The 27711-nt window shown below is 21.2% G+C and overlaps 2 protein-coding genes across 3 annotated transcripts in view; one reads left to right on the top strand and one right to left on the bottom strand.

Annotated features, from left to right (window-relative positions):
• Positions 1-24388, bottom strand: part of LOC122498682 (acetylcholinesterase-like) — a 149102-nt gene extending 124714 nt beyond the window's left edge. Inside the window, exons 1-2 of one of the 2 annotated variants that reach the window (XM_043606546.1) lie at positions 24017-24388; positions 22580-22727 (exon numbers count right to left, since the gene is read on the bottom strand). The gene's annotated coding sequence lies outside the window, so the exon portion shown is untranslated. Of the gene's footprint in view, positions 1-17011; positions 17441-22579; positions 22728-24016 lie in introns of those variants that run through there. The other variant, XM_043606538.1, reaches the window with a different exon arrangement.
• On the top strand, positions 933-26998 carry LOC122498699. The gene is made up of 6 exons (XM_043606557.1): positions 933-1064; positions 25267-25384; positions 25621-25786; positions 26120-26317; positions 26413-26545; positions 26634-26998. Exons 2-6 carry the CDS (start codon positions 25300-25302, stop codon positions 26826-26828), a joined length of 777 nt encoding a protein of 258 aa, XP_043462492.1. The 5' UTR covers positions 933-1064; positions 25267-25299; the 3' UTR covers positions 26829-26998.
• The last annotated feature ends 713 nt before the right edge of the window (positions 26999-27711 follow it).

Here is a 27711-nt window from a genome sequence, read left to right as displayed (position 1 = left end):
GAGAAGAAAAGAAAAAGTGGAAAACTTTTATAAAGCAATGAATTTCTTTGTAGCCAGTTTCCAGTGGCAATTGGCAATTTCTCCGTTTTTCGCGACCTTCACGTGTCAGCGAACAAAATGAAATTGAAGATGATAATCATAAGCCCAAGTGTCCAGAGAGGCTGGATAAAAGATTCAAATAATTTTTCTTCTTCAAAACGACGACAGAAAAAAAGTTCAAATAATTTTCTTTTTACAAACAGAAAAATTGATTTTCTAAACAAAAAAAAATTCAAATTTCTTTTCTAAACTAAATTTCTCACAACTCCAAATTTTAATTCATTCAGTTTAAAGAAGAAAAATATTTCGTAGTTAACATTCTTTGTTTTTTATAACAAAATATAAAAAAGAAGTTCAGTTAATTTATTTTTCTAAACAAAAAGCTTATAGGAAATTTCTTTTGTAAAAAAAATTGTTCTAATTTTTCTTCAATTCTAAATTTTAACTCAAAAACAAAAATTCCATTGAGTTTTTAAAATTAAAAAAAAATATTTTGTATGTACTTTAAATTTTTTCTGTTTTTCGTCAGAAAACATGAGCAGAAAAAGCAGTTAAATGTATCTCAAATACTGTACAAAAGTTTATTAGCGAATAAGTATAAAAAACGTGTATCAGTAGTAAAAAAATCTATGTCAATATAATTGTTGATAAAATACTTTTTGTCAATATATCTCAAAAACGTTTTTTTTTCTTTACTAACATGCGTCTTTCACAAACTCTCGTGGTTTGAAATAAAATTTTCTCAAGTTTATTTTTCACGAACTATCAGAACGTAAAAAAGACAGTTCAACTCTTAAAGTTTCAATAGCTGCGATAATATTGTAAAATGCATTTTTCACTGTCCCCTAAATTTTACCATTTTTTTAAAGATACACTTAACCTTGAAATTTCCATTGCAAAAAATTATTATCATTATTTTTTTCACGATTTTCAATTTTATTATCACTGAGATATAAATACAGAAAAGGAAAGTTAACACAGAACAGAAGACAACCACTGTGAACATAAGTAACCACCACAAAAAAGTGAGTAGAAAATATTTTTACAAAAACAAAATTTCGTATTTTGTTTTCCCTTTTTTTTATTTTTTCTCTTCCTCCTTTTTTTGATTCAATATTGTATTAGTGTGCAAATTTTTTAATTAGCAACGAGATGAAAAATTGTTGATAAAAAATATTCGTATGTGTACGCAAAAAAAAGTACTCGAAATAGTAAACAATTAATATTTCAATTAAATAAACGAAATAAGTTAATTAAAAATTTTGCTAATGTTACGCGGATTTTCTCATTTATGTACAGAGTGAAGTGAAATTAATTAATTAAATTTTTAATCTAAATTGATTGTCATAGGAAGAAATAAAAAAAAATTTTTTTTGGAACGCAAAATAACGTGTTCAAAAATGATAATTAATTATGTTTTTTTTATATTGACTCACTGTCGAGTGACACTTTATAAAAAGGTAATTTGAACTTAAAGAAATTTAGGTCATTTATTTCGCTGCAAATGACTGCGAGTCGATTATTAATCAGAAATATCGTTATTTAATTCAGTGATGTGCGATATATAATGACAAAATATATTTTAGCAATAATAATTTTCAGTATAAAAAAATTAATTACTATTTACATTAAGTTTATTTTATAAGTTTAATAAAAGTTATTATTATAAAAGTTTATTTTAAATAAAATTCTTAATATTATTTATTGTTATTTATTTATTAAAATAAATATACTAATAATTAAATTATATACTAAATTATATACTATAATTATATTACATACTTTCATTTGCAAAGTGCAAGTGCTTTAAATTATCAAGTGTACTTCAAACTGCAAAGTGTACTTCAAACCGAATCGTGAATTTCAAAAAGAACTCATCTCGAGTTTAAAAAATTTTTCTGGCACAAAAAAATTGTGATTTTCTCTTTTAAAATTCAACAAAACATATTATTAGAAAAGTTTTACAATAAAATTCATAAAATTCTTATGTATATTTAAATTTGCATAAACAATAAAAGAAAATTAGTTATTAAAAATATTACAAGAAAAATTCAAATTAAAAAAGAGTAAAAGTTAAAAAAGTAAATTGAAAAAAATAAATATAAATTTATAAAAAAAAATATAAAAATAAATTTAAAAAAAAAACAAAAAAGAAGTAAAAATTTATCTGCTGAAGAAAATATTATTCAATAAATGATAAATATAAAAAATAAATTTAAGAAAACAAATATAAAAATTCTTTTGCTACAAAAGAATAGTATTCATAAAAAAAATAATAAATAATAATTACTCACGATATTCAAGAAAATTTGTAACACAATTTTTTTTTACAATGGAAATTGTAATTGTAGTATATAATTGAATACATTATATAAGTAAATAAATATTAATTTTAAATGGAAAAATATTAAAAAGAAAAAAAGTGAAAGTATAATATAGAAGATTTTCATTATCTCTGATTTTACGATTGAAAATAGAACAATGAAATTATTATAAGTAAGTATAAAAAATTCAATGGGTTAAAATCAGGGAGAATTTAGAATATTGGAGAAAGAGTCAGACTGAATGCACGAATATTCTACACACAAGTTTCTGGCAAATGAACCATCACAGTCGATCGTATTATATTCGTGGGTCAGTACAGAAATAAAGCTCCATCTTAGTTTGCCAATAAATCCATTTATAGAATTTCATCGTATTATTACTATTATTATATTCATCCGCCACTCGTACCAGTCGTGCTTGCGATGAGTGAGAATCACGTGATTTTTTTATTAAACTTTCTATTCAATGCAATTTCGTTGCAATTTTATCTATAAACATTTTTTTTTTTTAAATATATTTCACAGATGAATATAGTAAATTAATAAATTTATTCCTTTTTTGGGATATTAAATTAATATTAGCAAATTCCATTCTCATTTTTATTAAACCACAAATAATATTTAAAATTAATTAAAAAATTTGTTTTAATCGAAATTGTTTCATTTACCTTTTATAATAATTAAAATTGTTTTTAATTATTTTTTTATTAATTTTTATTATTATTTTTATTACTATTATTATTTATTTATTTAGTATCAACGGGCTTACAAAACAAAAATCTTATAACTAAAAAAATACAACTATTGTTGTATAATAATGAATATTTTAAAATAAATTATTTATTATTTTAAAAAATATATCTAAAAACTCCAGTTTCTATTTGAACTGGATTCCTACAGCAACATGAATTTTAAAGTTCCAAGCCTTTAAAAAAATTGATCATTGAGAAGTTTTTATTTTTTGAGTTTTTTATTAATTTTTTGAGTAATAAAACTAGAATTCTTATCAGAATAATTTTTTAAAATAAAAGTAGAATTCTTTTTAGCACTCATAGAACTTTAATTGAAACTCATAGAACTAAAAATCAGAAAATTTGATGTTTTAGTGAAATCAAAGTATGAAATAATTTTTGAATTATATGATTTTAGAACAAACTGACTTTAGAATTATTTGTAAAATACTTTACTCATAAAACTCTAAATTTTGAAAATTTAATATTTATGAAAAGTACGAAATATTTATTGAATTTTTATTAGAGAACAAAATATTATTAGAATTATTCGCGAAAAATTTTATGTTAGGGAAGAAGTTCGTACCAGAACTCATAGAACTTTAATTTATTAATGCTCATAGAACTCTAAATTTCGAAATTTAGGTTAAGAACAAACTACCATTAGAATTATTGCTAAAACTCTTCATAATAAAATGAAAATTATTATCAAAACACATAGAAACTTTAATTAAACTCATAGAACTCTAAATTATGGAAATTCAATTTTTTGTTAAGTTAAAATTATGAATTCTAATTTGAATTTTTAGTTTAGAATAAACTGTTCTCGGGATTATTTGAATAACTCATTTTAATGAAACTAGAATCCTTTATAGGACTCATAGACCTTTAATTAAAACTCATATGAACTCTAAATTTATAAACCCATTAAGTGTAGCATTTTTTCGGATTTCACCTTTAATGTAAAATATTTTTGAGAAGATGATAAGGATAATTTGAAAATTCATAAAATTATAATTATAAAATTTATAATAATATTAGAACTCTCATCATGACTCTTCAAACAATCAAAACTCATAAAACTCTAAAAATTTCATTTTTTAAAAATTTCAATGTGCATCTTTAGTTTTGTATTTTTAATTAACACCAAACTGTGAAAAAAATAATTCCAAAAACTCTTTGTAATATTACCAGAACTCTTAATACAACTCATAGAAATTAAATAAAAATCCAAACTGATACATAGAATTCGAATATTTGAAAAAAATGTTTTTCGTCTATTATAAACCATTTGTAGAAAAAGATAATACTTAGGAATATTTGAAGAACATTTTTCAAAAACTAAATGAATTCATAAAAATGTAATAAAAACTCATATAACTCTAAGTTTAAAAAATTTTAAAATACACTAATTGATAAAATCATTATACAAAACTTGTTTATTTTACATTATTCTGTAGAAATCCAGTCAATAAAATTTTTCCAATTATTTTTAAATTTTGTCTATTTTCAATAGATTTTAATTTTATTCTTTTAAATAAAATGAAAATAAAATAAAAATATAATAAAAGTAAAATAGAAATAAAAATAAAGCAAAATTAAAAGTAAATTAAAGTAAAAAAAATAAACTTACAATAAAATAGAAATAAAATAAAAATGACAGTTAATATTTCTAAATAAATATTCAATTCCTCTAATTTGAATAATTTCGTACTATTAAATGGATATAAAGGCTTTTTTAGTTTTAAATTAAATAAAAAAAAAATTGTAGGTCTATTAAAATAAGAATGAAAATTATAAACCTATTGTTAAATAAAAGTGTAATCAATCATTATTTTCCGAGATTTTGTTCTGCGATAAAGTTCACAGTACATGAATCTTGAATCTAACACACTCGCCATATAATTACCATGTCAAACAGTATAATTAACGTGTTATAGTCATTAAACACGGAATAAAAAATAATAATGTCGATAAAGCCCATAATTAACCCTTTTGTAAATTTAATCTTAATATAAACAAAATACAATTTCAACAAAAAATTGCAATTAAAGAATTTTATTAATATTTTTCTGCAATATTTAAAAAAAATGTTTCTATTTTACTTTAAAAAAATTAAAGCCTCATTAATTAGAAGTTGTATTTATTATTTTTTTATTTTATCTATAACATTTATTGGTATATTTTATATAATTAGGGGATTTTTCTATTTGCATTTACATTTATTTATAAGTCGAACCTGTACATGAGCATACTAAATTCTTTCTTATATCCCAACAGGCAAAAAAGTGACTATTATTGCCCTAGGGCAATATTGTATACTTTATTCACCGCTACCAGGTCAATAAAGTGCCCATTATTACCCCAGGGCAATAAAGTGTACTTTATTTACCGCTCGCAGGTCAAAAATGTATCCATTATTACCCTAGGGCAAAAATGGACACTTTATTGTCCGTTGCGCTATAAGAGGGCATTTAGTATGCTCACAATATTTCATTATTATTTCAAATTTCACCCAAAAGCCCAAAAAGAGTCATTTAATTAAATAAAAGTTTTATTTATTCTATAGAAAAAGAAAAATTCCTGGATCAGCGATAAGTTTCACTAAAATAGCGAAAGTCTTAACTGAAGCAACTAAAAATTTCGCTAATTTAGTACAATTTGTAGCTGTTTCAGGTAAATATATTTCCGTGTGAAAAACAAAAAAAAAGATATTCCAATAATTTGCTAACGTTATAAATGTGTCACACATAAATTTTTATAAACCTATAAAAAATAGAATAAGAAAAAAAAATCGCAAAGTATTTTTGATGAAATAAACCTTTCATTATTGGAGACAAGTATATAGAAATTGATGAAAAGAGACACAGGGATTGCAAGGTATTGTGCGACAGGTTGCTGCTTGATTCTATTCAATTGTTCCAACTTGAACGAATCTACGTTTAAATGGATATATTGTGGATAATTCAATTAGCATTAATTCATTCTTTAGACAAATTCTATTGTTTCCAACTGATTGGTGTACAGCCATACGCAGCATATTATAATTGAAATTCACAAAGTGAAATCAATAGGAGTGTAATATAATGCCTCTACTCTGCAATTACGTTGTTACCTGCCTCAGTAACAACTCAACAATATACATATAAGCAGCGCAAATAATATTAATTATTATTATTATTGCTATTATTATATTACGTATAATGAAAGAATTGATACTTCAAATATTTTTAAAAAATTACATCTTGATATCAACTAAATTATTATTAACAATATGAGTAATAATTTATCACGAACTATTAAATTAATAATGTGAATATTAATTTATTACGAATTAATATTAATAATATTGAATAATAATTTACTACGAATTATTATTAAATATTAATTAATTGAATTCATTATTTATTACTTCAGATAATATCAACAGAAAGAGCGAGTTTGGTGGCGAGGTTAAACAGTTTGACTGTCACGTCTGATGGTCAGGTTTCGAATCCTGGCAATTGTAAATTTATTAACTCTAAATATTGAAAATTGAAATTTAAAAATCAAAATTAAAAAACTAGTAATAATACAAATTATTATGAATAATATAAAAATTTACTACGAATGACTATTATTAAATATATTAATTAGTTAAATTAATTGCTTCGAAAAAATTACAAAGGAAAGTTCGCTTTTAGTAGCGCAGTTAAAAGGTTTGAGTTTCAAGCAAATGGTCAGGTTTCGAATTCCGGCAAATTATTATAATTATTAAAAAATAAATAATTATTTATTTTTAATAAATTATTAAAAAATATTATTGAAATAATAAAAAATAATAATTTGTCATTATTAATTATTGAACAAAACAATTTTTTTAATGGTAATAATAATAACTTGTAAGAATAATAATAGCAAAAATAATAAAAAGTAATAATTATCAACGGAAAGAAGTAAACATGTCTAACTAAATTAATTAATAAATCTTTTTAATTAACAATAAGAGATTGTTTAGTAGTATCAAATAAAATTAATTTACAATTTAAATAATTAGAGTTTGATTTATGTACTTCAATAATTTAAAAAAAATGTATTTGAATAGTGAATGTCCATAGAAAAATGTATAATACTAAAAAAAATTCTATACATTTTAAAAAAATGAAAAAATAAATATTTTTTTTTGCATTATTATTTTGCACAGTGCACATGCAAAATTTATGTCTTTTGTAATCTATAAATTATTATATAACATTATGTGTGACACGTTATGACGTTACCAAAGTGGAGAGACGTTAAAATTTTCCTCTATCATAAATTTTATACTGTAAATATCAATTGAAGAACTTATCTCATTTATTGTTTAAAAACAAACAAAAAATTGTGAGAAATTTGCAAAAATTTTAGATATATTATTTAAACTAAATATAATTTATTTTTAAGCTAAATAAAAGTAAATTTGTCTCACAGTTATTCTAAACTAAATATTTTTTTTCTTGCTAAAATATCATTCTTTAGCAGAAATATGTTTTTTTGGAGTCAATAACATTTTTTATTGAAATGGAATAAAATTTTTATTGAAGGCAAAATAAAATGTTTTTGGATTCAAATTAAATTTATTTGAATCAGATTAAATTTATTTGAATCAGATTAAATTTATTTGAATCAGATTAAATTTATTTCAATCAAATTAAATTTATTTCAATCGAATACAATTTATTAAAAATGAACTAAAATTCTAATTGGATCGAACTAAAATTTATTGCAACCAAAAAAAAATTTATTTGAACCAAACAAAATTCATTAAAACCAAAAAGGATTTATTTTAACCAAAGAGGATTTATTAAAAACAAACAAAATTTATTGCAACAAAAAAAATTATTCTAATATTTTTTTCTCGTTGCAATAAAATTAACAATTATCGGAACCAAAGAATTTACTTGAGCCAAAGAAAATTTATTAAAATGAAGCAAAATTCATTGCAACAAAAAAAAATTAATTTTAAACCAAAGAAGATTTGTTGGAACCAAATAAAGTTTATTTAAACCAAATGAAGTTTATTTTAATTTAACAAACAAAAGTCTACTTAAACCAAACAAAATTCATTGGAATTAAAAAAATTAATTGGTTCAAAATTAAATTTATTTGTACCAAAAATAAATTTTTTGAAATAAAATCAATTATTGGAACCAAAAAAATTTATTTGAACCAAAGAAAATTTATTAAAATCAAGCAAAATTCATTTGAACCAAACAAATTCATTGAAACCAAAACGGATTTATTTTAAACAAAGAAGATTCATTGAAACCAAACAAAATTCATTGGAATAAAAAAATAGATTGGTTCCAAATTAAATTAATTGTTTGCAAATTGAATTTTTTTGGTACCAAAATTAAATTTATTACAACAACAAAAATTTATTAGAAATTGAAAGCAAAATAAAGCCAAACAAAATTTCTCCTAACCAAGCAAATAAAATATCAAATAGAATTTTATTTGGTTCAGAGAAAAATAAATCTTTCCTCTTATGTAAAAGATTATGAATTTTGATTGAAATCATCAATCGCGAGATAGAATAATTTCGAAAACGATAGCAAGGAATCTTTTATGGAAATTTTGATATGAAAACAGGTTTTTTAGTTCAGAAAAGTGTCAATCAAGTAGGTATGAGTCTGAATATTCTTTTAGGCCTGAAATAACGAATGGTCCAACTAACGAAGTTGATTGAAAGCGCATAACGAACGAAATTAGTCCAATGAAGTTATAGAGAGAGAGAGAGAGAGAGAAAGAGAGAGAATTTCAAGGGAAATTCCATTATTTACACTCTCATTAGCATCAATTGCTTCCTTAAAAAAAGCATTGTATAGATGAAATTTTTAGATATTGTCACTTTCGAGAAACGAAAAATGTTTTTTAAAAAAAAACCTTTTAAAAATCACTTTAAAATCAATCACTTTTAAAAAAATTACTTAAAAACGAACATCAATCTATTCAAACTGTTTACCCCTTTAATTTCCAATACACCAACAAATAAATCAACCCTACACGATTAAGTCAAAAAAAGGAAAATTAAAAAAAAGAGATAATTATGTTTATAAATAAATAAGTAAATAAAAATCTAAAAATAACTTGACCTGCATAAAAAAAGTGTTTAAAAAAAAAAATCACACACTAAAATGTATTCTATACAAATTGGCAGTGATGTTTTTTTTCTTGTTTTCACAAAAGACAAAACTTTCTGTGTATATATCTTTTTTTTTCTAAAAAGGAAATTTACAATTACTTATACACATGAATATCGTTATTGTTACAATTTTCCCCTTTTTTCTAATTAGAAGCAAATTGGATACGTGGTAGAATCAAGAGAGTGTAAACTTATATAAAACAAAACCATTTTTACAAATGGAAAGCAAAGGTCACGAGTATTTCTGGAATTGTGACTTTCATGCTTTTGCACTCAGGAACAAAATTTTTTTATCCGAAGATTAAAATCCCTACGTTCATAACAAACAGAATAATTATAATGGAAGATAATTATACAAAAAACGTAAATAATAAATAATAAATAATAACAGTGATAATAAGATTGTACTAATGATATAATTATAATAATTTTTAATTTATTATAATATTTAAAATTTTATTATTTTTTTGAAAAATAATAATGACACTAACACTAATATAATATAATAATTACGTTAATTAACATAATAATAATTATTTAACATAATAAAAACATAATAATAAAATAATATTAAGCCAAATGATTCCGCTTCTCTCGTAAAGTAAAAAATAATTATAATAAAAATATAAAAATAACACTAAAATATTACTAAAATATAATAATTAATTATTTGAATCAAATATAATATTTTTGAGTTAAATAAAAGTATATTTCTCTCAGAGCTTACTAAACTATTTAATTGTTCTAAAAAAATTGAATTCAACACAAATAAAATTTTTATTTGAACCAAGTAAAATTTAATTTGAACCAAATAAAATTCATTCGAAGCAAATAAAATGTTTAGTAGACTTCGAGTCAAAAACATTTTTTTTTCTTGGAGTAACTAAAATAATAATTACAATAATGAAAATAATAAAAAAATATGTAGTTCAATTTATGCATTCATTAAAAAATATTTTCCTTCTTGCGACATTTAGTTTTCCCTTTTAAAAAAAAGATTTTGTTCCATATACTAAAATTCAATTTTTCTATGCATATTTAATTCAATTTTATTTAAATAAACTATTTTATTTTTTAATTTTTTAAAAAAAGCAGAAAGAAAAAAGGAAGCAGAAGAAAAGTTTTTCTTTATTTTAAAATACTTTATTTTAATGTTATATTGATTATATTCTTTTAATAATTTCAGTGCATGTGCACTCATTTTTTCATAACCTATTTTATCAAAAAAGTTTTTTATAGTGGTGATTTTAAACTTGAAATAAAAAATAAAAAAAAAACTTATTATCAAATGTGAAAGCTTTTAGAAAAAAAGGGTGGGGGGCTCAATCCAATAAAATTTAGCTGTACGTCATTTTAAGGTCAAAGTTCAAAATACGAAAAGTCTATCTTGCAGAAATGAATGATGGAATAGCTTTTTAGTATCTGGGTCACTTTTATTAATATAAATATATATAGAGACCTATATATATATATTTTTTTTTTAGTTTATCCTGCAAACCAAATACGAAATGAAATATTTATATTTCAACTAATTTAAAATGATAAATACACTTCTGTATTATATAGACTTCTTTCATCCGCATCTACGTCATATTGCAAAAAATAAATAAAATAATATAAAAATAAAATAAATAATATGAAATAAAGAAAAGTAAAATGAATAATATGAAATAAAAAAAAGTAAAATAAATAAAATAATGTAATATAAAATTAGAGTAAATAAAAAACAATAAATAATCTCGTATTTTTAGAATATTGAAACCAATTAAACCGAAATAATGAAGTTGAAGTTTGCATTGATTTTAAAAACAAAAATGAAAAAATAATAAATGACATTTTTTATTACTTTGGCCTCAGAATTAAATTATTTTGGTCCATGAAAATCGAATTAAATTCTTAAAAATTTGTCGACATCGCAATTGGATATGAATTAATTAGAAAAATCAATTCTTTTTCAATTTTTAGCTTTTAAAAACGTTGCGAACTTTAGAAGCATACGAAAATATCAAAAATCGAAAATAAAATAATTATAAAAATACAAAACAAAAACTTAACCAAATAATATAAACTAGGTATAAACCAAATTAAATAAATATAATTTCAAATAGAAACCAAATAAATAAAAAACAGAATTTCAATATTGTATGCATTCTTGAAAATAAAATTATAAATATAAATTTCGAGCTCGCAGTAAATTTTTATTTCTCTGATAATTTTCAGATATGAAGAAAAAGAAACTTGAAAATAAAAATACAAATGCATTTGTGACATAAAAAATATGTATAAAACATGAAAATTAATTTTAAAAACATATTTTCAATTCTACTCTCTAAATTTGAATTAGTAAACATGTTTACTAATTTAATTGACCTTTTGCTTTTGATTTAGTAAATTTTACTAATAAATAGTAATTTCTACTAATTTATTAGTAAAGTTTTCTAATTCAAAAGTAAAAAGTCAGTCACTAATTAATTAGAAAACATTTTTACTAATTAATATTTAGAGAGTAGTGTCAAAAATTTAACGAGAAATGTTTTTATTTTTTTCAATAATAGACTGAAAAAATTTAATTGATTCAAATAACGGATTAATTGACTATTATTAAATAGATATTTATACTTGAATCAAATAATTTTTATTTGAATCAATTAAATGGTATTTGAACAAATTATTTCAGTATTTGAGGCAAATACCATTTAATTGATTTAAATAAAACTCATTTGATTCAACTAAATATTTAGTTGATAATAGTCAAGTAATCGGTTATTTAAATCAAATAAATTTTTTTTTTAGTATTTTTTTTAATAAGTGTTTAATTTTTTTAAAAAGACAAATTGTCATTTTTAAAATTTTAATTTTGCGTATGAAATTTCAATAAAATATTATTATACATCTAATTATTTGAAATTCTCTATAATAAAAAAATATATGTTCAGCTTTCTCCAAAGTAGAAAATTTATTGATTGATAAACCCCCTATAACCATCTCTTTATAACTATTTTTATATTTTCTTCTCGACATCGTCTCAGCATAATACAGTAAATGCATCTAAATGAGATAATGTCTCTTCTCTATATATGCGCACAAAATGCAAGACCGCAATCATTCTAACCCTTCTTAAACGCCTTAATAATAATATTATTTATAATGCTGCTAAAGTACTGCAAATTTCAGTGTTAATTTTCTAATATTACTTCTATTAGCTATTATATACGTATTTATTATAATTATTATTTATTATCATTAAAATTACTATTATTTCCTTTATATTGTTATTATTATTATTAGGTACTATTATATAATCATTACCATTATTATTATTATTATATTTATTCCCTTTAGTACACATGTACTCATACAAATTTAAGTTATTATGTCATCACTTTATAACTATAATAATAATAATTATTATTATTATTATTAACTATAATAATCGTCTTATTCTTTCTTTCATTCTGTCCACACCTGAAGTTAGTTTTTGTGTTTTCTTTTGTTTTTTCTTCTTTAAAAAAATTTGTTTTGACAAATCGAAAATAAGGTATTTTTTCATGATTCATAATAAAATAATATTAGAAATTGGAAAATTTAAAAAAAAAATGCTGATTAACAAATAAAAAATTTACCCATTTTGTTTATTATATGCTTTTTATAATAACGAATTTCGTTTGACTGATCTAAATTATGCAAATTTTTCTCTTGTTTATTTATAAAAAAATATAAATGATTAACAAAAACGACACATTCGGACAACAATGTTACTTTTTATTTTTTAAAAAAGTAACATTGTTGTCCGAATTTTCATAAGGGAATAATTTACATTATTTCAATTTTTTAATTACAATTGTTTTAATAAAATTCAAAGTTTTTTTTTTAAATAAACGAAACAAATGTTTATAAATTCTCTATTTGTCAATTACAAATTTTCATTGAAAATGAAAATTTTTGAATTTTTAGAAAATAAAGGAAAAAATTTTACTCAAAAAAAATGTTCCATTACATTTTTACGAATTTTTTTAATTGTAAAATTATTCAAAAACATCAATAATTTCTTTTTTAAATAAATATTTAATTATTATTATTTTTCCACAGGAATTAAGACATTCAAAAATTCAAAATTCAAACCTTTTTGAAATTAAACAACTTATAAAAGTATTTTGCTATAAAACATGAAGAAATGACTCGGAGTGATCGATTTCTTTATGTTTTATAATAATTTATAATAATTAAAAATTTATGAAAATAATTGAATTATTGCGAAGAAATTTATAAAAATTTGAATTCCTGTGGAATTTTTATTATTTTTGACAATAATTAAATGTTTGTGTACGATTTTATTAAATTTTATTTTAAATAATTGAAATTTTCTCGGAAAATTTTATTTCAATAGTAGATATTGAAAATAATTGAAATTAGGACAAGAATTTTATTGTCATTTTTGAAAATAATTGAAATTTGGGGAAAAATTTTGTTATCTACAAAGATAATTGAGATTTTGACGAGAATTTTTTTTTTTAATTTTAAACATAATTGAATTTTATGAGAAGAATTTTATTACTTTTGAAAATAATTGAATTTCTATAATCATTTGTAACTTCTTCAAAATTGAATTATTTTAGTGTTTTCAACAAAAATTTGAATTTAAAATTTTTAAATACTATTATTTTTAAAATTGCTAATTTTATTTAAAAAATGAAGTAAAAAGTTAGCCGCGCGAATTGTTGCTAGTAAAGTAATAATAATAATATACTAATTATTATTATTATTACTATTATTATTATATTTATGCCCTTTAGTACACATGTACCCATAAAAATTTATGTTTATTTTACTAATTTAGTCAATTTCAATTTTTTTCCAAAATATTATTTTTTATCTATTTGAAAAATAAATTTTAAAGTAAAATAAATGTTAAATTTACACTATGCTTCATTTTAGTATAGTAATTTTTGACAAATATTTAAACAGAAAATATATTTTGTTCATTTGAACGTTCAAAACTTTAGAGAAATTTTTATATGCGGAAATATTTTATATAAAAATTTATAAATTTATAAAATAATATACAAAATTTATAAATATTATAAAAAACATTTTTAAAAAATAATTATTAAAAAGAATAATATTTCTGTAATTATAGTACAATAATTATATTAAACAAAAAAAACTGTTAATCACTATACAACATAGATAACTTCAAACAATTTTTTATTTAATTTATTTCTTTTATGATTTTATAATCTTCACTTTATTTATTCGTTGTACATGTTTTAACAAAAAAATAATAAAAAGAAACACTAATAAAAAAGAATATATTTTTTTAAAAATAAAGTGAACTTAATTTGAAAAATAAATTTTTCTATTAATTCAAAGTATAGGTCAAATGCCTCGTGTTCATCATCTCAATGATCGAATCTGTCGCACAGCAAAAGAGCAATTTCAACTAGTACACTCAATAAAACTAGATATGTATCTCTAGAATTGTGAAAAGTGACTATGTCAAATATATGTAAAACTTCAGAAAAATTCCCTTTGAAATTCACAAAATTCATATTATATAAATATCGATTTATTAATGGAACTTTTATTTATTTACATTATTAAAAACTAGGGGAAAGAAACAAAAAATTCTACTTTTAAAAGAATCTTCTTTGAAAATCTACTTTATTCTAAAAATCTTTATACTATTATTAGAATCATTATTACTTTTTACTTTAATATTTAAAACCTAAAAGTTCTTTGAAGTAGATAATTATTTATTCACATAATATTTTTTTAATTATTCAAAGTATTTTAATATATAATTAATATTATAATAATATTACGTTTATAATATTCTATATATAATAATAAATATTATTATAAATATGATATACAACATTTAAATAAATAAATTCAAAATAAATAAAGAAGTAATAATAATAATAATAATAATAATAATTTTTTTGTGATCGTAATTTAAATACGCATTTTAAAAAATGTCATGGTATTTTACCCCCTCCCCCCTAAAGTCTAAAAAATAATTTTTTTAATTTACTAGTCTTTTATTGATCTTGTAAGAAAAAATAATTTCGACAATAAATTGTACGACTTGACTTCTGAACAAAAAATCCATTTTCCAATTTTAATATTAATAAAAATATTAAAGTTCTAATTAGGTCAACCGCATTTAATATCGGCAATTTTTTTTGTTTCTTTATATGCAAATATTAATAATTAATTTCCTATAATTAATCAATTACCTAAAAATAATCTAATAAATGATATAATCGTTATTCAATTAATAATAACTGTTCCAATTAATTTTAGTTATACGATTAATAATTTTATCGTAAGTTATTCAACTGATATAACTATTAATTGTTTCAATTAACTTCAATTATTCAAATAATAAGCATTGTTCAATTTAATTTTAATGATTCAATTTATTATACTTTATGAACTATACTAATAATTATAACTATTTATTATTATATTATAACTATTTATAATTATAATTACAGTTCAATTAATTCTAATTATTCAACATTAATGACATTTATTTGAAGCCAATAAGTAAGTTTGTATCCAATAATTAAATCATTTCATTGAGGAAAAAAATTATCCAAAAATTTTTGAAATTAAGTGGATAACTAGAATTTTTATAATAATAACTGAGACTATAATAATATTAATATTATTATTACTATTTAGAAAAAAAATTACTATTGACGAGTGGTATAATACGTAAATATAAAAATTTTACTTTCTTATTGTTATTATTATTATTTAAACTATTTTAAATAAAATTATATTCATTCTTATTATTATAAGAATCCTTCTGTATTTAGAAGCGAATAAAAAACAAAAATTTTAATTCCATCCACAAATTTTTTATATTTATAGAAAAAATACTGGAGTTAAATAAACAAACAAATGCGATTCAATAATAATTATTTATGATTTTTAAAAATAAATTTTCGAACAGTATTTGTAAATTTAAATAAATATTTTCTCAAAAATCTCCAATAAAATTGCTCTAAAACTAACTACAATATTTTTTATAATATTAAAATCATATTAATAATTTTATAAATATTCAGATAATAATAATATTTTCATAAATATTTAGATCGCATTAATATTTTCGTAAATATTTAGATCATATTAATATTTTCATAAAAATTTAGGACAAATTATTTCCAGAAATATTTCGATCATATTAAATATTTTCATAAACATTTAGAACAAATTATTTTCAGAAATATTTCAATCATATTAATATTTTCATAAACATTTAGAACAAATTATTTCCAGAAATATTTCGATCATATTAATATTTTCATAAACATTTAGAACAAATTATTTCCAGAAATATTTAATGAAAAAAAAAACTCTAAAAATATTTCAAATTACTTTCATAAATATTTTGATCCTAATTTTCATTTTCGTTTCAAAAGGCGAAAAAAAACTATATTTCTAAAACTATAAAGAAAAATCAATTTCACAATTCCAAAAAATTTTCCTGCGTGCACAAAAAATTCGATAAACAGCACTAATAAAAATTCCACATATAGTCCTCAAAGAAACAAAAAAATATATATTAAATTTCCTCCTTTTCAAAAAAAAGAAAAAAGTTTGGGAAACAAAAAAAAACCAATAATAATAATAACTAATCAAGCACAATAATCCTCACTGACTGAATCACAAGCCATTGCGGTTAATAATGAAAAAAACTTGTTCAATCCTAAAATCCTCTTTTTGTAATGAGAACTTACGATTCGACCGTTATTTTCTCGTCCTTAATCCAAAAATAAAACTTCCTGACAAGTGAATCCTCTATCTAATAGACAATGTTCAATCTGCTTTGTCTCTATCTCGTCATGGGGTCGCAGCAGCTATCAGAGTTCACTGTCAAAGTCTTTTTATTCCCCGGTAAAAAGTAGTCTATATATATATATATACAGCGGTAAGGCAAAAAAAACAAAAAACAAATTTTTTCTTTTCCCCCGTTTCACCGTCACGCTAATGGAAAAAAAGGCCAATTAAAATATAGACCTCACGAAACACGTAATAATAGAAGTACAATTCTTATTTATTATTATTTTAATTATTCTTTTTTTTTTGTCTTCTCTAAATTCGCCGTTATCAATGAAACACGATAATATAGAACGACGTAGGCCGGCTAAGCGTTCAGGCCGCACTGAGCTTGGCCGAGAGAGAGAGTCGTCGGTTAAGGGTGAGCGAGCTACCCCTCTGGTTTTCCCACCCCCAACATCCTCCCATACAACCCCCTCCCTCTTTCACCGCACCGTTACGAGTTTTCTCATCTCGCTCACAACCAAATTTTCCCTCTCTCCAGTTGGTGTGATACACATACGGGGTGATCCGAACTTCACCAGAAGAGAGAATACGTGCACGTGCGGCCAAGAGTCGACGATGTTATACGTGAGGGATGAAAAGATCACAAGGAGAATAACCCCTATATACGAGAATATGGGCTAGCGGGGTTTATTTGCATGAGGGGTGGGTGTGAGGGAAAGCAATGCGTGCCTCCCTGGGAGGTTTTTAAAAAAAAAAAAAAATTGCGTGACGAAATTTTTTACCCAGATAAAGAGCAAGAGAGAGAGAGAGAGTATTTTGAAATAAATTCTCTTCCAAAAGAGAGGAGAGTAAAAAATAAAAGCATAAAAAAGCAATAATGTTACATTTACAGGGTTGCCACAAAACATGGCTTTTCCAGGTTTTCCATACCAATTTTTAAAAAATTCCAGACCCAGAAATAAAATTTGTTTGATAAATTTTTATCTGATTATGACAAAAAATATAAAATACTTCAAGTAAATAATTATTTATAACATAAGTTATTAATTTTATAAATAATTAAAATTTAAGTTAAATTTTGCGAGATTATTTGCGATACTCCGAAGAAAAGTTAAAAGCAAATCGTTTTAAGGTTATATGTTTGTGTTATTTTTAACTCAATTAAAAGTTTTTGTTTCATTTTGTAAAACAAAATTTAATTTTGATTTAGGTATTATTTTGTTGTAAAAAAGATTTTAATATTAGTTTTTTATATTGAGACTTAATCCCCTTTGTGTAATTTCATTCAAAAAATTGCAAACTTAAAAGTATGAAAAATTCAGATTTTTCAAAGATTTTAAGTTGAAACCTTTTAAAAATTCCATGATTTCTAAAAATTCATGCTATATCTAATGTTTTCAATATTTAATTATTATCTAAAATTTTAACTGAAATAGAATTTTAAATAAATTTTTATTAGAAAATTCTAAGAGAATTCAATTATTTAAAAACAAAAATAAAAAAATTATTGAATAATTGAATGTTTCTTCAAATTGAATTCTCATGAAGAATTTTATCAACAAATATTTAAATAATTCTGCGATGAGTTTTAGTATTTATGAAAATAATTGAATTCTTGAAAAGAATTTTATTATTTATGAAAATAATTAAATTATTGCGAAGAAATTTATAAAAAAAAATTGTAAATAATTGAATTCCTGGGAAATTTTTATTATTTATGAAAATATTGAAATGTTTGCGTAGAATTTTATCAAGTTTTTTTTTGAATAATTGAATTCCTTTGCAAAATAACATTAAAATGGTAGACATTGAAAATCATAGAATTGAAGAAAATTTTTGAAAATAAGAAATTTTGCCAAAATTTTATTAAAGGTTTTGAAAATAATTTAACTTCTCAGATAAAATTTTATTATTTATAAAGATAATTGAAATTTTGACAAGAATTTTTGTAAATTTTTAAACATAATTGGATTTCTGCGAAGAATTTTATTAAAATTATTTTGAAAAAAATTGAATTTCTATGCGAAGAATTTCATTAAAATTTTTGAAAATAATTTTATTCTTTACAGAAATTGAATTAAAAAATGTATTAAAAATAATACTTAAATTCTGATAAATAAATTGTAGCAAAGGTTATTAAAATAATTAAATTTCTTTGATAAATTTAATGAAATTTTTAACAATAATAACTTTTTTCGCGGAATTCCATTAAAATTGTATTGAAAATAATTGAATCCCTGTAAAAAATGTTATTATTTAGGAAAATAATTGAATAATATATGAAAATACTTTGTAAATAATTGAATTGCTGTGAAATTTTCATTATTCATGAAAATAATGAAATGTTTGCGTAGAAGTTTATTAAAATTTTTTTGAACTAATTGAATTCTTTTAGGAATTTTTATTAAAGTAGTAGATATTAAAAACCATTGGATTGAGGAAAGTTTTTGAAAATAATTAAAATTTTTGAAAATAATTGAATTTCTGAGAATAATTTTACTACTTTTGAAAATAATTGAACAATCATTTGTAATTGCTTCAAAATTCAATTTGTTTTAGTGTTTTTAACTAAAATTCTTCTATAAATCCATTATTTTTAATAATATTAATTAAATATATATTAAAAAATTTAACTAATTTCAAAAGAATTTTAATTTAAAAATTTTTATTTAAATCTAAGTTTTTTTATATTTCTAATTAAATTCATTCAAAATTGAAATTTTACAAAATTTTAAATCAAAATCTTTTAAAGTTAATCTACTTATGAAAATTGTAAACGCAATTCTTTTAAAATTGAATTAATTTTGAAATATTTAAGTGAAGTTAGATTTCAAGAATAAACACAATAACTTTAGAAAACAACAAGTTTCCAGTATTTCGATCAAAATTCCCTGACTTTTCCAAGTTTTTTAATTTAACAATTAAACGAGTATTTTAAACATTTTAATAAAATTTCGGATTTTTCTAAAATGCATTTAGAAATATTAATTTTAAAATTATGCAAAGGAAAATATTTTCCAGAAGAAACTAAAATTTAGAAATTCCATATTGATTTCAACTGTAAGCACTGAATTTAAAATCAAAAAGTTGTACAATGCCAACTTGAAAACTTGAGATTCAAATACAAAAAATTGAATTTTCAGATTGAGACTTTATAAAATTCCCTGACAATTCCAGGTTTTCCATAACTAAAAAAAAATCCCATGACAATTCCAGGCTTTCCAGATCTGAGGCAACCCTGATTTAATAAATGGAGCAAATTATAATTCCCCTATATCACAATTTTCTAATAACGGCCTACTACCCTCGAAAAATATTTCGTGATGCTTGGATTGTAGAATCAATTCTACGGTCACGATCTCTCACGGACGATCATCGATTCCGTCCCGTGAGGGGAAGTGACCCTCCCACCCTTCCACCACCAGGAATGTATTCACGCCCGTATTCCAAGCCGAACTCGGAACTGGCAGTGCGATCGAGTTTTCTATAGATCTTCGTCCTTATATATAGTAACTGACGGAATTTGTCACCGCTTGTGAGAAATTTTTTTTTTTTCTTTAAAAAAATAATATTTACGTCAGAAATTATTTTTTTCAATTTGTAAAAAAATAAAAAAAAATTAGTTGGTCAATTTTTCTTAGTAATTAATTAATTAATTAATTAATTAAATTACAAATTAAATTAAAACTATAAAATAAAGATAATATATATGATTTTAATAATTTATCAATTGTTTAAACGCAGGCCCCTGACCGCATAGTGGGGGAAAGTTACTTCCCCTCACGGGACACAATCGATGACTGCCCTCTCTCGCACCCTCTCGCAGAGGTGTTTAATCGTTTCATCGATCTTTGCCCGAAAGGCATTAAATCGAGTTTGTATGAGTGTGAGTGAAGCAATTTTTCTCTCTCTATATATATAAAAAAGTTTTTTTCTCATTTCATTTATTATTGTTCCATAGGAATTAAGATTTTCAAAAATTTCAAATTCAAACCTTTTTGAAATTTAACAACTTATAATAATTTCAAATTCCCGAGTAATAAAATCATTATTTTATATTATAAGAATATTGTTACTGTAAATTTTTCAAAATTATTTTCATCCCTTCAATTCAATTATTATTTTCTACAATTTTTAACTAAAATTCTTCTTCAAATCAATTATTTTTAATAATTTTTGAAAAAGTTCTTTGAAAATTTCCAAATCCATTTTTTTACAATTCAATTTTACGAAATTTCAATTATTCGGAAATTCCTCTATTAAATATATATATATTAGAAAAAAAAACTTCAAATAATTTCAAAATAATTCAATTAAACTTTTTCAAAAAAAATTAATTCTACAGAATTGACGAAGTTGAAGTCCACAACGTTGATCAACGAAAAAAATTTATTTAATGCAATCAAGTATTATTTTTAATTTAATATTTGATTGTAAAATAATTATTATCAAAACGTAAACATCAATCTTTTTTTTCTAAATATTTTTGTGTCAATATTGCTGCGTAATTTTTAATTAATTTACTTAGTGAAAAATTTTTTTTCGTTGATCAACGTTGTGGACTTCAACTTGATCAGAATTGTTATTTAAAAGTATGAAAAATTCAGATTTTCAAAGATTTTAATTTGAAACCTTTTAAAAATCCATGATTTCTAAAAATTCATGCTGTACCTAATGCATTTAATTATTATCTAAAATTTTAATTGAAATAGAATTTTAAATCAATTTTTATTAGAAAATTCTAAGAGAATTCACTTATTTAAAAATAAAAAATTTATTGAATAATTGAATGTTTCTTAAAATTGAATTCTCATGAAGAATTTTATTAACAAATATTTAAATATAGTTGAATTCTTTTGACGAATTTTAATAAAAATTTTTAAGAATAATTATATTTTTTAAGATATTCAGTGGAAATTGTATTAAAAATAGGTAATTGAAATTCTGCGATGTGTTTTAGTATTTATGAAAATAATTGAATTATTGCGAAGAAATTTATAAAAAAGAATTGTGAATAATTGAATTCCTGGGAAATTTTTATTATTATTATTTATGAAAATATTGAAATAATTGCGTAGAATTTTATCAAGTTTTTTTTTGAATAATTGAATTCCTTTGCAAAATTACATTAAAATGGTAGACATTGAAAATCATAAATTAAGGAAAATTTTTGTTTACAATTTGTTTATAATTCAATTTTATGAAATTTCAATTATTCAAAAATTTTTCAATTAAATATTTATTTTCGAAAAACAACGAATTTAGAAAAAATATTGAATAAAGTTTTTCAAAAAGTAAACTTTTTCGGAATTTTTAATTAAATTTCTTATTCTGCTCAACACCGAAATCTATCATTTTTTTATATATCAATATTCTAGAAATTTCATATATTTCCAGTAGTTTTGATAAAGTGTCCTTAATTTTTTCCTGAATCAGTTCATCTGATTGTTTACAAATAAAAATGAATCGCGTGGAAAAAAATTGCTTTCCTCACAATTTGAAATTTTAATTTGAATTCATACCTCATAAAAGTCTCATCAAAGTGAAATAAATGAAAAATGGAGTATAGATTGAGCCTCCCTTCCTGATATAAATTTCCCAGTTGTTTTACATAATTGAAAAAACTCCAACATCATTTCCTTCATTATTGTGTAGTATGTAAATTGGTACCTAAAAGAAAATTATACGTCAGTAACAATCTAATAACAAATTACTACACTGTTGACATTAGTTTCAATGAAAAAAAAAAGATTTTCTCTATAATTTTTTTCATAAAAACTATTTCTTTAATATAAAAAATAGCAGTAGTATTTATCCTACAAAATTGTTTAACTAAAAATTTTAATCAATTTTACTCCAGGTTTTTTGTTTTCATTTTCAGAAAAATGTGTAAAACTAGAAAAAAATTTCCTAATGAGAATCATTGAATTTAAAACAAAATTTTTTTTGTTACATTTAAATAAAAATGTACATTAAAAATATATTTAAGTTTAATTACATTCACTATAAAGTTAACGCAAAATAAATAAATTTAAAGCAAATAGTAAATAAATTATACTAAAGAGAATAATAAATAATTACCTACATTTTAAAAATGTAAATATTGAATAAATAATATTAAAGTATATAAAATAAACAAGATTTGCAACTATATAATAAAAAATAATAATTTCTTTATTAAATTTTCACATTTTCTTTTTTTTACGAAAATCAGTATTGAAATCCTTTTTTTATTACTTTTCAGCCTTTTTAAAGTCAAGATTTTATTATAAAAAAACGTTTTCACGTAACAAAAGATAAATTATTATCAACCAACATGTTTTCATTTTTATTACAATGGTAATTTTTCAGAAACATTTATATTAAATATATACAAAAACTGTTCAAAAAAATAAAAAAAGTATACGTAAAAATTGTCCACCTGTTTGATTTTTATTATTGTAAATTTATAGGTTATGTTAATATTATTCCGCTTTTTTTCTCATTCTGCTCTATCATGATTTATATTTATCAAAAATTTATCAATAGTTTGATTTATATAAATCCTAATGTGCTAAATAAATAATGGAATTAAATCAAAAGCTGAAGCTTGCCACGTAGAAAGTATATATGAAAAGTTGTTTCATTTCGATAAAATAGCACTGCACTATAATTGCTTCTGAAATTTTTGGCGATTATCAATCACCTAACAAAAAATACTCAACTTCCGTGATTAATTAACATAAAATCATGCCAAACTCTTCTACACCTAAGAACTTATATTTTTCTAGTAGGTTTTTACGGAAAATTTTTGTCTTTGGCCAATACATGTGACACGAGTCATGGAAACGATGATATAACGATAACGTAAACATAATACGAAATTATGTTGGTTATAAGCAAAAAACCAAGAGATATTGTTTAATCACGAAATGATTTTCAGAATGACAACAATATTTTCAACATATTCAAAAACTTACCCTTAATAAACATTTTATCGAAAGAAATCAAGTAAAAGTTTGAAAGATGATAACAAAAATTGCGAGTATAAATCTCCTCTTATGTATGCGGATAAATTATTTCCCATCGCTCAAAGAAAACGTTTTATCACTTCACTGTTAACTCTAATTTAATCAATATTCCAAATAAAACAATATAACTACTTTAATATTAATGATTATAAAGATTATTTTCAATTAACAAACACTTATTTTATACCCAAAAAAACACAACGCTTTGACGGACAATAATTTTGAGGTTAGGTTTCCTTCCGCCTAAAATAGTCACGTGACTACGTGCAATTGCGCGCGAATTTTAAAACTCAAACATCCAACCAATGACAATTCAAATCACTGGACACATTCATTCTGATTGGTTAAGGCCAAATAGACCAATTTCAAAATTTTAAATTCAAAATTTGAATTTTCATTTGAATAAAAATTATTTTTCCTAATTTAATTATTATATTGTTTTGTAATAAAAATAAAATAAATTGTTACAAAAATTGTAATAGACAAAAAATTCTTTTTTGATTTCTAGTTTTATATTTTTATATAATACTTTTTTATTTTTATTTATTTGTTTCGATTATTTAACTTTTAATGTACTTTTTAAAATATAATTTACGACTTTAACATTATATTAGTCATAAATTTTTGAAAATAATACAAAGCAATTTTTCAAACGAAATATATGACTGAAGTTTCACGAACATAAAATATAGATTTTTATTTAGTGACATTGCACGTGAAACAATAAAGAAACTAATCAATAATCATATTTCTTCCTTTCTACTTTGTAATTGCTAAACGAAATGTAATTATTTTTTTTATTCCAATCATTTTTAAATAATATTACCATATTAATAGTAAATTGAATAAATAAAATAATTATTCAAAATAATATTAAATTACGATATTGTTTAAAAAAATACAAAAAAGTTTTTCCTTTTAATTTCTTTCATTGCGATAATTAAAATTAATTTATTGAATTAATTTAATTAAAAGAATAATACAATTTTTTTTAATAAATAAATTTTAATTTTTAATTAAATTAATTTTAAAAAATAATTAGAATTAATTTTAATTGTTTATTTGAAGATTAACCTTTTATTAAATTCATTGAAATTTTAATTTTTGATTAATTAAAAGAAGATTTTTCTAATTCTAATAAATGAAAATTTACCACTTAATTAAAAATTGTGTAAAATAATTTTGGAACTTTTTTTCAGTCCAGGTGAAAATAAACAAAAAAGAAAATAAAAATGGCAAAAAATATTAAAATATATTTCGTGGCAATTTTGGTAATTTTAGCTTCTTTACAAAGTGAAGCTATCAACATTGAAGATGGTAAATTTTAATCGCTTAATATTTATTTCTTCATTTAAAAACAATTCATTTTTTTTATTTAAAAAAAATAATAGAAAGTAAAAAATTTTAGATATAAATAAAACATTAAATAAAAAGTTTTCTGATAAATTAGTGAAAAACAATTATATTTTATAAATAATAGATTTTGAAAACAGTTGATTAAATTTATTTATATTTATTTTTTATTTTTAATGAGAATTCAATTGTTTTTTTAGTTGAAAATGCAGCAAAAAATGAAACACTTGTTGTTGAAAAATTGAAGGAAGTAATTTTAGGATTAAAAGATCTAATGAAAGAAGGAAATGAGACATTAAAGGTTCCTGTAACTGATCCTTTGGAAATTGATTCAAAGGATCTTGATATAGACACAAGTCAATTTCGGTAAGAAATTTTAATGAATTTTGATTTTAATTTTATTTAATTTAGTTTAAACTTAATTTAGGTTAAGTAATTTTAATTTACTTATTTCTAATTCAATTTTAATTCAAATAATTTTAAATTAATTAATTCTAATTTAATTTTGATTTAATTATTTCGAATTTAATTTTAATTCAAAAATTTAATTAATTTACAAAAAGAAAAATAAACATTTTTGAAAAATTAGAATGTGTTCTATGAAAAAAAAATTAAAATATTTCTATATGAATTTCTACTACCTATTTATTTTTTTATACTTGTAAAAAATAAAGTAAAAATGAAAATTATTTTTTTTAGAGGCCATTTTTCATTTGGAAGTGTAAATATCACCGGTTTGTCTGACTATATCGTAAACAATGTTGCATTTCGAAATAATGATTTTCTTCTTCAAATTGCACTCGAATGGCCAAAAATTAATCTACTTGTTTCAAATTATAATATATCTAATGGTAAAATAATGAAAATTTTCAAAGCCAAAGGAAGTGGAAGTGTAAGGTAATTTTATTTAAATTTATTTTTTTAATTTTCTTTTTCAATAAAAATGATTTTACCTATAATCTAAATTTTCCCCACTTTTTTTTCCTTCACAGACTTGCTGCCAAAAATATCAAATATGCCATTAATTCAACGATAGGAATTAATAGAAACGATTCAACGCTTTATTTGAAGGATATTGACAATAATATTTCTATTGGTAATAAGGGTGATAAAAATTCAATTGAGGTCAGTAGTAATTTTAAATTTACAATTTTTTTTGTATATTGCATTCTTTGAATAATAATAAGAAAGAAAAAAAATTTAATTTATCCAGGTGGAGCATTTGGGTAAAAAGAACAAAAGTAATATGCTTTCGAAAATGCTTCTTAGAGTTTTAAACAAAAATGCAGTTAAAATGTTAAATAAGAATAATAAACTCATCGAAAGCAAATTAAAGGAAATAATACAATTGACAGTAAATGAATATCTAAGGACGAAAACCTTAGAGCAACTATATGGACTTTTGTAAATTTTTTCAAATCTCCATTTCTTCAAGATTGTTATATTTAGAAGGAAGAAAAGAAATCGCATTCAAAAAAATTTTTATTTATGGAAAATTTAATATTATAATATTAATTATTTATAAATATTAAATTATTAATATAAATAATATTTTTCAATAACAAATCAAATAAATATTGAAAGAAAGAAAACTTTTTTTTTCAAATAAATTGACATTGCCGGAAGAAAATATTTTTTTGAATGCGATATAAATATTTGTATTTGTATTTACATTAATAATTATATTATTATTAATATTTCTATTTACGTTAATATTTCTATTTGATATTAATAGTTATATTTATATGAATATTTTATTAATTTAAATGCAACAAGTGGAAGATTAATTTATAATATCTAACTAACAGTAAACTGTTTTCTAATATTAAAAACAGTAATCTGTTTGAATATGTATATTATATATTTATAGAAAAAGTTATTTTTTTAAAAAAAAAATATATTAAAAAAATTCAAAACCGACCAATTTATTATTTACTCTTCCTATTCGAATTTAGTTACTTTTTTTTTAATAAAAAATTTATTTTGTCCAATAAATAGTTACGAATTAAATTTTCTTTTTTCTTTTTATAACGTGTTATAAATTTTTTTTTCACAATAAAATTTAATTCGTTGTAGATTTTTCTATTAGTTACAGAAATAATAAAATTAGACAAATAATAAATAATTAAAAATAATTTATTTTCATTTTTTTTTATTTCAATATAAAATACTAAAATAAAATAATAAAAATAAAATTACTTATGTGTCAGGAAAATTATATGCAAATATTCAAAGGAAATATTGTCAATTTAAATGCAAAAATTTTTAGCTCCAACTGTACATTGATAAAG

This window comes from Leptopilina heterotoma, unplaced genomic scaffold (assembly GCF_015476425.1).
Source record: "Leptopilina heterotoma isolate Lh14 unplaced genomic scaffold, ASM1547642v1 Lhet_10, whole genome shotgun sequence".
Lineage (NCBI taxonomy): Eukaryota > Metazoa > Arthropoda > Insecta > Hymenoptera > Figitidae > Leptopilina > Leptopilina heterotoma.
Note: the sequence above shows the minus strand (reverse complement) of the source record. Positions and strands in the feature narration are given on the sequence as shown.

Excerpts from the sequence above, each read along its gene's own strand:
- LOC122498699 (XM_043606557.1), top strand. The coding sequence starts at position 25,300 with ATGGCAAAAAATATTAAAATATATTTCGTGGCAATTTTGGTAATTTTA. Across the intron at positions 25,385-25,620 it reads AGCTATCAACATTGAAGATG|TTGAAAATGCAGCAAAAAAT; the intron begins GTAAATTTTAAT and ends TTGTTTTTTTAG. Across the intron at positions 26,318-26,412 it reads AAAGGAAGTGGAAGTGTAAG|ACTTGCTGCCAAAAATATCA; the intron begins GTAATTTTATTT and ends TTTCCTTCACAG.